Below are 12,397 nucleotides of genomic sequence, written 5' to 3' on the forward strand. Positions count from 1 at the left end.
GTAATCGAAAAATTAAAAGGATTGGAGTTAAAAGATGAATAGGTGTAAAAAGGTAAAAACAATGAGTTTTGGACATCACTATCAGAAGAAGAATTGATTTTTTATATGATCAGTTAATATCTGATAATTAAAGTTACAACTTTTATGATATAATAATCATAAAAGATAATTAAGGTTAATATCTAATAATTAAGGTTACGATTTTTATGATATAATAGTCATAAAAGGTAATTAGTTAAACATTAAACAAACCATCTGCTGTAACATCGAATGCTAAATTCAATATACCACCTAAATCAGGATTATTACGGTATTTTCTTATTATAACTCTCCAATCTACATAATGTCTATATAAATATATAAACTCTACAGAGAGGTGTTGAAAAATTGAAATGTTATGCCAATGAACTCTGTCTTTGAACTCTGCAATAAATCCTTCTGTTAAATTTTGAAATATTGAAATTATTTCCCAATCTACTTTGTCAGCGTAATCTCTTATAAGGTTTTCTGATAAATGTTGAGTTCCAGATAAGCGTCCCCAAGAAACTATCTGCATGTTCTCGTATAAAGACTTCAGAGAGTTTGTTTCCATAAGATATAGCATCAAAATCAACTTTATCTATAAACTCATTAATAAATTCTTCAGATAGCTTTTGGTTATACGATACTTCCTTCCAATCAACTCTATCTGCAAATTCTCTTATAAAGTCTTCTGATAAGTCTTGGCTTCCTGAAATAATCTCCCAATCAACTTTGTCAGCTAATTCTCTTATAAACTCTTCCGATAACTTTTTCCATAAACATATTTCGTTCAAATTAACTTTCTGCAGATATTTACGTATGAAGTCTTCTGTAATGTGATCATAGTTATATCCCCCTTCATAATCATCATAACCTATAGATAACCATTGTTCATTAGTCAGTGAATCTAATATCTCATCTGACAAATTCATAACATTTGCATAGAGAATGTTTTGTGTAAGAAATGAGTTGTTTTCTTTAGTGGCTTTCTTGAACAAATGATCTAACATACCTATGGAGATGCTAAAATTTATTTTGTCTTCATCATTATAACCACCAATATCTAAATATTTACATACACAATCAAATACAGGTTTGTAAGATAATATTTTCTTAGCACTAGTCATGTTTGTTTTTATTCTTAGATTTTAAATTTATTTCATTTTTTTTGTTGGTTTTCTATATAACAAATATGGAGAAATAATTTGATTTATTACATGATGGACTTAAACTTATTCATCATGATCTTAAACTCTTAGCAGCACTACTAGAGAAGCAAATAATGTTAAAGGAAAAAGAATTATTAATAATGCAACAAAAAAACATCTAATTTGAGTAGTGATGATGAATATAAATATGGTAGTGATGATTATGATGATTATAATGATGAGTAAGTTTACAAAAATGATTTAATTTTAATATGTGTATATGTGACTTTGATGGGTTATTCTCATCAAAGTCGTGTTCTAATACAACGTGTAATATGTAGACAATGGCAGGAGTGTACAATGTTAAGCGTTGTATTAGGATATATGGAACTAAAAATAGTACAAAAAATGAACCGAAATAATCCGGCGAAGATAAAAATTGAGTAGTAGAATTTTCTATATAATAAATAAGATGAGTAATTATAGTAAATTTACTGTAATAGAGTTAAGACGACAATGTAAAGAAAAGGGAATCAAAAAATATTCCCGATTAAGAAAAGCAGAACTAATAAACCTTCTTAAACAATATGATGATGAACAAAGCAGAAGGCAGATTAGAGATATATTCCCCTTTAAACAAGAAGTAATTGAAGAACCGAAACCGAAAAGACCTAAGCTAAAAGTTGAATTGAAAGAAACATCATTGAAATATAGATTACAGACATTTAGAATAGAAAACATTGATGGTTATAAAGATCCTTTGAAATTCTTAAGTGCAAGTAGTAGGATTGTTAAAAATAAAATCAAGGACAGTTTTAAACTTTTCAATGCGCTTAAAGTTAATATGTCATTTATTTGTAAATTTAAAAAAGAAAATACGATACAAGAACATAATTTTAAAACTTCAAATGAAATAATACTCGAATTTACAGATTTAGATGACTTGTAAAAAAGCTTCATACAAACTCATAAGAGAAATGGAAGAGTTTCAAAGTAAAAGATCTGGATGGATGTTACATTCTATAGACTTTTTAGAATTAAGAATTAATAAGTATGTATCAATGAGAGGTTCCTCTTACATAGAACTTCCATACATGATTAAGAAGAGAAGAGCATGTGTTAATATAAAGAATAATGATCAAAAGTGTTTCCTATACTCAGTCATATCTGCATTATATCCAGTTAAACATGGGCAACATGGAGACAGGGTCTCTACATATAAAAAACATGAAGATAAGTTTAGAGATGTTTTTAAAGATATCCCATTTCCTGTACAAATTACTGATATAGCCAAGTTTGAAAAAAGACTGAATTTCCATTAGTGTATTTAGTTTTGATGATAACTATTCAATTTTTCCACTTCGAATCGCACAAGAAAAGAAAGAAAAACATATTCATCTGTTATATCTTAAAAGTGAAAAGAAAACTCATTATTGTTGGATTAAAGACTTGTGGAAGCTTGTAGGCAATCAAATAACTAAAGATGGTCATAAAAGATTCCTATGTGAAAGATGTTTAGCTAAGCATTTTAAATCAGAAGAGTTATTAAAAGAGCATGAAAAATACTGTGGATTATATTCAGCTGCAAAAATCGTTTTACCAAAAGAATGGAATAAGGTACTTGAATTTATTAATTATAAACGATCTTTGAGAATTCCATTTACAATTATTGCTGACTTTGAATCACTATTAAAGGAAATTATTACATGCCAACCTGATCCAGAAAGATCTTATTCAAACGCATACCAAGAACATAAACCAAATAGTTTTACATACTATGTCAAAAGCACTTTAGATTCTTATAAAAGCAAACCAGTATAGGAGATAATGTATCAGATGTATTTGTAGAAAAATTAAAAGAAGAAGCTATTAAAATTGCAAAGATTTATGATACTTATAAACCTATGAATCACCTTACAGAAGAAGAAAGAAATATATTTGAATCATCTGAGAAATGTCATATTTGTGAAAGAACTTTTGAAGAACTTCCACGCTTATTAGAAAAGAAAATAGAGAGGTTAAATATTTTAACTAGATATTTAAAAAAGAAAATCGAAGAAGGTTATAAACATCTAGAAGAGGAATTGTATATGAAAAAAGATGATGATGATATTAATGATATAGATGACATATTAATGGATATAAAAGAGCAAAAGGAGGATATAGAAGTTATACTTGATGAATGTACTAAAGAATTGAAAAAGACTATAAACAATATAAAATCATGTATAACCAAAGTTGCTGATCATGATCATTTAACTGGAAAATTTAGAGGAGCTGCTCATTCTTATTGTAAGATAAAATATACAAACCCAAGATTTATTCCTGTGTTCATTCATAACTTATCTGGATACGATACACATCTATTTATAAAAAGTTTAGGAGGCGGAGAATTAGAAGAAAAGATAACTATAATACCTAACACAGAAGAAAAGTATATTACATTCTCAAAAACGATAAGATACAAGAATAAAGAAAATAAAGAACGATCAATCCAATTAAGATTTGTAGATTCGTTTAGATTTTTATCAAGAAGTCTAGCTGAATTAGCAAAAAATTTAAAACCAGAACAATTTAGAGAAACATTAAAATTCTTTCCTAAAAATGTAATTGATTTAGTAAAAAGAAAAGGTATCTATCCATATGATTATGCTGATTCACCTGAAAAACTAGATGAACCTGTTCCACTATCTAGAGACAAGTTTAAGAATAGATTAACAGGAGAAGATATAAGTGACGAGGATTATAACCATCATCTATTAATCTGTAAGATATTCAATTTAAAAACTTTAAGAGAATATACTCAATTCTACAACAAAACAGATGTACTTCTATTAACAGACATTATTGAAAACTTCAGAGATACAGCTCTTAATACATATAAATTAGATCCTGCATGGTATTTCACAAGTCCAGGCTTCTTCTGGGATGCAATGTTAAAGATGACACAACAAAAATTAGAATTGTTAACTGATTATGATAAACTGCTCTTTATAGAAAAAGGTATAAGAGGTGGAATTTCTCAATGTTCAAATAGATATGCAGTAGCTAATAATAAGTATCTAGAAAATTATAATCCTAAAGAGAAAAGTTCTTACATAATGTACATGGATGCAAATAACGAATATGGATGGGCTATGAATCATCATATGCCTTATGGAGAATTTGAATGGAAAAAGGTTATTAATGGTGTAAATGATAAATACTGGATAAATAAAATATTAGAGACAGACGATGAGTCTAATACTGGATATATACTAGAAGTCGATTTAGAGTATCCAAAAAAACTTCATAATAAACATTCAGATTTGCCATTAGCTCCTGAAAATTATATAAACAACAAGAAACTTCCAAAATTATTAACAACACTTTACGATAAAGAAAACTATATATTGCATTATCAAAATTTAAAATTCTATGTGTCACAAGGTCTCAAAATTAAAAAGATACATAAAATATTAGAATTTAAACAATCAGGCTGGTTAAAGAAATACATAGAATTAAATACAGAACTTAGATCGCATGCAAGGAATGATTTTGAAAAAGACTTCTATAAACTAGCGAATAATGCAGTATTTGGAAAGACTATGGAAAACATAAGAAAGAGAGTAGATATAAGACTAGCACATAATGTAGAATTAGCAGAGAAACTAATAGCTAAACCTACTTTTAAAGATAGAACTATATTTTCCGAAGATCTAGCTGCTATTCATATGTATAAGACAAAAATTACTTTTAACAAGCCTATCTATGTTGGGATGTCTGTTCTGGATATATCTAAAATTTGTCTATATGATTTCTATTACAATGTGTTGAAGAATAAATATGGAGATAAAGTCAAACTATTAATGAGTGACACAGACTCGGTTATAGCACATATAGAAACAGAAGATGTATATGAGGATATGAAAGCTATGTATGAGCATCTAGATACATCTGATTACAAAGATAATAACAAATATGGGATAAAACAAGTTAACAAGAAAGTATTAGGAAAATTCAAAGATGAACTGAAAGGTGAAATCATAGGAAAAGTCGTAGGTCTCAAATCAAAGATGTATTCAATACAAGCACCTCAAATAAACCTCAAAGATAAAGACTTTAAAAGTAAATTTGATAAAGACAAATGTTGTAAAAAGGCAAAAGGAATAAAATCGAATATTGTTAAATCAGAAATAACTTTCAAAGATTACGAAGATTGTGTCTTAAAAGATTATGAATTATATAAAATGCAAAATACTATTAGGAGTAAAAGACATAATGTATATTCAGTAGAAGAAAACAAGCTAGCATTAAGCTCTTACGATGACAAAAGATACATATTAGAAGATGGGATACATACTCTAGCTTGGGACCATTATTCGATAGATTTAAGGAAAGAAGATTTACTAACAAAGCTAAAAGAACTAATGGATAGCTATATCAAAGGGAGACAAGAAAAAGAAAAGCGAAGAATAGAAAGTTTAAGAAATGTTTAGATATAAGTTTTAGATGTAAGTTTAGGTGTAAAATTCTTTTATGGTTATATATCATAAAAGTAGATTGAAGATGTATCCTGTATGGGGTCAATGTGGGGAAGATGTAATTTTCGATGTGTATAATTAGATTATATGCTGGGGGATTTCATATATAAAAAAGCCTGGTTTGAGGAAGTGGCCCCAGATTGGTTTTATGAATACTACTATTTTCCAATTCAAAAATTTTAATTAGGTACACGTTTAACTTTTAAATCATTTTCAAACTTTCAATTTTTAAAAATTGCGAACATAAATTGCTAGAAATTACATAATATCATTTTCCGAGGTTTATAATCTGTAGCTTTAAGCTGTACCTTCATAACATGCCTCATGAAGGCAATGAATATTGTCCAAAACTGTAACACAGATTACTAATATAAGATTATTAATATAACTATTTGCTTTTGTAAGATTTTATTTTTATTTAAGTAATCAGTGTACTTTGGTTGTCTCTTAATTTCTGTCTATCAGTTGTAAAGGATAATAAAAACAACTGACCTGAGTATATCTATCCTTAGGAGCAACTAACGTAGTATGATGGAATAGAAGTTGGAGACGTTCCTGCAGGTAATTGTGACAGAGATCTTCAAACGTAGCACCACCCTGTCTGCCACACGATGCTGGATTCTGAAATCCAGGGGAGTCCACTACTATCAACGAAGACACAGTGTGGATTGGAGTAGATATTGCTCTGCAAAAATGACAATATTAAAGCTATATAAGCATCACATATCACGAAGCCGAAAACAAATACCAAAAACGTAAAAACACATTTATTTATACGAGTATTATAATGTTTTAAGAATTAGCACTAAAAGTTAATGCTCTACCACTGTGCGACCATGTTCAAATGTCTCTTTCAGACTAAATATTCATGCGTTGAAATATTATATCTACTTACAACATAAATACATGTGCTACCTGTAAGTTTCAAAAGAACTCTTGAACAATACATACAGCATATATACAGGATATGAAGAAAGGAAGAAAGTTCTTACTCTTCCATGGTAGAGATGTGCTAGTAATGTATAAATTTACACAATGATATATTGCCATTTCACTAATTACTAACATGTGCTCTTACGGATCCTGCTGCATTTATGCTACAGCCAAAAAACTAGGCGGCAGAACACCAAACTGATTAGATTTCTCCGATACATGAAGAGTTGGTAGCTGTGTATAGTGAGTTCTGTATCGGGAATTCTTGGATTACCGCAAAATATTCGTTGATGTGATTTGATTATATATGTGATATGATTAATATATTTCTGGTGCATCATATTTTAAAATGGTATTTCAACGGTTTATTTCACAGACAACATTTCTTTGTGACTAATCAAAAACAGATGATCACAATTAATTGAGATAATTAACTAAATAATAACAACGCCCTAGCCGCGCTGGAATACGATTTCTCGTGAAATCAGCGAAGTCAGGCAACAGCGGATCACGTCACAGGAAAGATGAGTGACGCTCGTCCTCACCAGTAGTGCTTACCCAGCGTCGTGAGGATAATTAAGGAGCTAATTGAAAAAAGGAGCGAACTATGATCTTGAAATCTAGCATTAACAGCGAGGGGAGCCGATGTGCTGAATACGTATCACCCTAAAGCATGAGTGACATAAGCTGGCTGGTAGTCCTCGGCTCCCTAACAGCTTTTGCACCAACAGTTTAGTTTTTAACTTTAAAAAATTATTCTCCCAGCAGCAAAAGGGAAAATCTCTCTCTGCCAACCAACTGAGTAATGTAAAAAGACTAGAATTAATTCTGATATCAACACTGATATTTCTTTCTTTTTGATACTATGGTCTTGATTGTTGCTTGGCCGAGCCTGTGGACAGATTTGGTAACTTACTGTTCCAGATACATGGTCAACTTCATACACATTTTTTTTTTTTAATTGTAAATACAAGGTTTAATGAATAAGTACTGGAGATTGCATATAACATATTCATTAACGCGGGTTAATGTTATAAAATCTCCTCTCTCATGCAGTGTCATTAGCGTGTACAGAGCACAAATTGATGCATTATACAATTTTGAAATTCGGAGTGTATTACATTATAAATTGTTTATTGTGAGAAGAACGAGTTATAGTATTTTTCAATTTGGAGTGTCTGGTTTATATAGCAAAAAAACGCTGAACAAACCTAGCACAAGCAGCATGAGGGCTCAGGATTCAAGAAGGGGTAATTGAGATGTACATTTTTATTTTATTCTATATTTATTATTAATGCGCATCGATCGAATCTGAAAGTGTGGATGATCCCGATGCTTGATCTCAATGAAGAAATACCACCATATAATACATAAATGCACTTTTACTTATGTTTCACAAAATAAAATCATACTCTTGATTTGGGCGGCATTGGCTCAGTAGTAGAACACTCACCCTTGATGTGTCACTGGTTGGATCCCAGCTCTCGCCAAGTAATGTTTGTGGTGGGCAAACACCTGTACGTGGGTTTTCTCGGAGATCTTTTATTTCCTCCCACATTCTTCATTCCACCAAGTCATTCATTAATATTACCATAGTCTCCCTTAACCTCTGTGAATAAAGGTGGAAGACTAAAAAAAATAATAATAAAAAAAATAAATAAAAATAAAATAAAATAGATTCCCCCTTTGAGCGCTGTAGGTTAAAGAGGATAGATAATAACCATAAATTAAGAATAATGAAAGAATTAGTGTAGAAGGAAATAGGAAATCCTCGAGAGAACCCACGGACATGCTTCTACCACAAGTTTATTACGGTTTAAATCGCCACTTAGCATCAGAGGTGAGGTGCTCAATCATTGACCCATCGTGTACTCCGTATTTATATTTCATGAATTGGTGCACAATACGTGATTGTTTCCTTGTACAAGATTTTCTATGTCTCGGGATAAAATTAATAAATATAAAAATAAATAAAATTGTAGCACGTGATCTTTGGTTTGAGGGTCCTAAGTTCGATCCTCACATGAATCTTAACGTGGTTATAAGTGACGTCAACTAATTTACAGCAAATTTACATTAACTTGCTTATCTCATGAACTTCCGAATCAAACGAAGTATATTATGTATTCGCATTTGTCACAAATAATAAATAAAAAAATAAATAAATAAATAAATAAAAATAAAACCCGCATGCTATGATGATGTTATTAGTGTCATATTTTTGTGTTGCTATAACATACTAGATGTTGCTAGTGAAACGAGTAGTGATGCAACATTTGTTCGCTGAAAGCTGACTTTCTCATAGGAAGTTTGGCAACAGCATGCTGCGGACTTATTGGTTGCAGCCATCATCCAGTTCAGCTGACGCGGACTATAGTTTACTTCTATCTTGGACAGGTATGTATGAACTCTGTTAGTACGAATTCTCTTATATGAAAAGTAATGTATCTCTAGGTCTTCTTTAATTGCATACAAGATTGAATTATAACTCCTGAGCTTCCTCACAGTCAAAAACTTAAATCGACCTTCTTGTCTCTGGCTCGAGATTCAGATCCGATTCCCGGTGTGAATTCATGTCACAATATTCAAAAATATGGCCACAGTATTCAAGATGAATGTAAATATCGAAGGCCTCACATAATTATTGGCTCTTTCCTAACTGCACTGTGTGTTATTCTATTAGAAACTAGCTACCCACATAAACTTGGTCTAACTACTCACACAAACATTTGTGAAAACACGAAAAAGTGTATCAACATATCTATAGAGCACTTCACAGAATATACCTAAACTATACTTATTATTACGTACAAAAATGTTCCAGATTTCCATATTTCTAAGAAATTGCTCCTATAGCTTCTTTGAGCATAAACAAGAAAAAGAGCAATTATGTAGGATTAATGTCAATGGAACCCAAATAGTTGAATGAAATTATTAATGACACAATCTCAGTACTTATCAAGACTGACATCATCCAAATTTAACTTAGGACTTTTAATTCAAATATAATAAGACCCAAACAGTTTCTTTCAATTTGTGATTTGGTTTTTCGAATTATTTTGACTCCTTTAATATTATGTTTGAACATACAGTGATATCTTGGAATATTAAGTTAATCCGACCCTGAATCCTTGAACTATGTTTCAGTTTCAAGGCAAGTTTTGCCCTTTAAAACGGGATTAATCCGATCCTGGGTCTTATGAAAATACACTGCATTTTTTGATAAAATATTAGCAAATAATAACAGTTCTTAAATAAAAATGAATTTTTTAAGGACCATATGAAAACACTATACAAGAAAATAACACAAAAGAGATACAAAGACATAACATTAGCAGCGAAAATCATTCGAGATGCTTTCATTCCAGCTTCGACAACGAACTCAACGACAAAGTGCATGGGTGCAAGGGAGAAATATACGCAAAAACAGACACGGAATAGTGCTGGGCGTTCGGATTACAAAGCAGTGTCCGTATTTCGAATTCTTCATTCGTATCCGAAATGATCGAGTTGTGAGGGGTTCGGATTCCGGGATATACTGTACTGAGATGTCTGAGAAAGCAGAGGACTGTAAAAATCTTTATCATATAATCATCAGAAGTTCATAAATGAAGAATGAAATTACGGTATTTTCCCTTTACCAGAGTAGTAAAGTTTTCCAAATAATTACCTATTAATCAAAGCAGCTAAAGCGTTGAAAACTTCTCCATAAAGGCCAACAGCCATGCCCTCAAGTGCCTCGAATCCTGTAACGTCTCTTTCGGGGATGTTCTCGGTGGGCGAAGGTGTACGGAAAGGAGTACGAGGAGTCGATGCACCCGCTTGGCTACCATAAAACAGATACCGGCTGAGCTCTTCTACTGTTGTTCCAAGAAGAGATGCTGCTCGCTGTGCAGCCTGCGGATTCGCAAACTGCCATCTGTTACTATTGCCTAAACAGAAAACAAAAGGATTCTTGTTTATTGAATTATGTACCGTAATTGCATATGGTGTGTATTGAAATCAGTCACTAAGTAACGAATTCAAATCAACCTTGCTTCAAAAAGTTCTTTACTTACACTCTTATTTTAATAACAAAGATTTGTACCTCAGAAAATAAATAACACTACTTAGAAATGAAAATACAATGCTTCATTTCAAAATGGTGAGTGTTCATGTTTCCAATATTACTATTAATCTTTCTGGTGTTACAATATTGCACACAAGATAGAAATGTATGAACTACTCACCAGATTAATTAGTAAACTGAAAGTACGAGAAGCTTGGCAGATATTACTGAATAAGACCATGAATCTCAAGGAAACGACCATACACAATAAAAAGAAAACACACCTTATGATCTTCTTGAAATTGCAGTGAACAAATCTCTGCTCTCATTCTAATTTTAACTAAGTTAAGTTCTTAATATCCCAAGAACCTGAGGTACTAAGTATAAGTTAGGTAGGCTCCTGTAGATCTAAAAGTTTAACTTAGCAAAAATCAGAGTTTTTAAGAATCATCCAGGTACGTTCTCTCTTGACTGATTCTCAGTAGTTCAATCATCATAGCTACATATATATAAACAAAATAGAAAGAAATTAATCATGACAGTTATCAATTAAATAAGACTCAATTTCCCACGATTATAAGCAAAATAGCATCTTATTTTATTCACATTTCGAAGTATATCTTGTTCTTAGCTTTATCTCACACCTGACAATAATATTCCTCACGATCTCAGAAAAATGTGAAAGAAGACAATATTCGAGGTAATCTCTCTACATGTGCATGAATGAATTAAGGAAATTTCTGTTAAGTCAATTAGAATGTTGACAAAGGCAGCAGCGTCTGAAGTACTTAAATTACATGGTGACGTAAATAATGTCAAGCCCATAACAAAAGGAGCTTGCCAAAAGTAGAAGCAATTCCATACTCTATGAATATTGCAAACTATGAACATGCAGCTATTTTATCTACTATATTAAATAATCCAAGGGAGATTAGTTGTCTGAACGTGCCCCCAGCACAAAGGCTACAGGATACGTAAACCTACAGCCTACTACTTTAATCGTCATGGCCCAAAATCAGATGTTTTATTCTGGAGCAAGCAGTGTTTACTGGTCTATTGAATAATACGTGGAATGTCCATAACATATATGCACATTACCTCCAGTAATAAACCAAATGTATAATGTACATGGGGCTAAAAGCGTTAATGCAGGATTTGAAACCCAAATCTCTCCATAATAACCATGCAATCACGAAAAAGCTTGGTAGACAGTATATATTCGAACTCTTCTCATTTGAATAAAACCAGTCAGCTGGAATCTTTAGTGTTTAGAAGAAAAATCTTCATTCAATACGACTAAACTCAACTTGATGTATCAGTGCATTGCTTTCACTTGATGAAACTTTTAACAGTCAATTGAAGAACGTATTGTGCTTCAAAGTTTAACAAGTATGAAAGGTCTCTGACAGAAATAAAATGTTTAGGCCATATTACTAACGAATCTAGAATTAAATTCGATTCTAAAATTAGAAGCAGTATTTCATATAAGAAAATAAATAAATAAGCTTTTAGGTGCTCGAGATATATATATATATATATATATATATATATATATATATATATATATATATATATATATATATATATATATATATATATATATATATATATATATATATATATATATATATATATATATATATATATATATATATTAAACGAATTTTGTAGCCACTGAATCTTCTCTTTTTCAGCTATTTAAGAAACAAAAATGGCCGTTTGCA

The 12,397-nt window shown here is 31.0% G+C and overlaps 1 protein-coding gene across 3 annotated transcripts in view; it reads right to left on the reverse strand.

The window, feature by feature from the left end:
* Positions 1-12,397, reverse strand: part of Mhcl (Myosin heavy chain-like) — a 545,621-nt gene that overhangs the window by 338,533 nt on the left and 194,691 nt on the right. For all 3 annotated transcript variants that reach the window (XM_081768806.1, XM_081768805.1, XM_081768807.1), the window contains 2 exons: positions 10,296-10,557; positions 6,185-6,377 (listed from right to left, as the gene is read on the reverse strand). In XM_081768806.1, coding sequence (XP_081624932.1) covers positions 6,185-6,377; positions 10,296-10,557 — 455 coding nt within the window. The remainder of the gene's footprint in view (positions 1-6,184; positions 6,378-10,295; positions 10,558-12,397) is intronic.

The sequence above is a fragment of the Thermobia domestica genome, chromosome 8 (assembly GCF_964235325.1).
Source record: "Thermobia domestica chromosome 8, izTheDome1.hap1.1, whole genome shotgun sequence".
NCBI lineage: Eukaryota > Metazoa > Arthropoda > Insecta > Zygentoma > Lepismatidae > Thermobia > Thermobia domestica.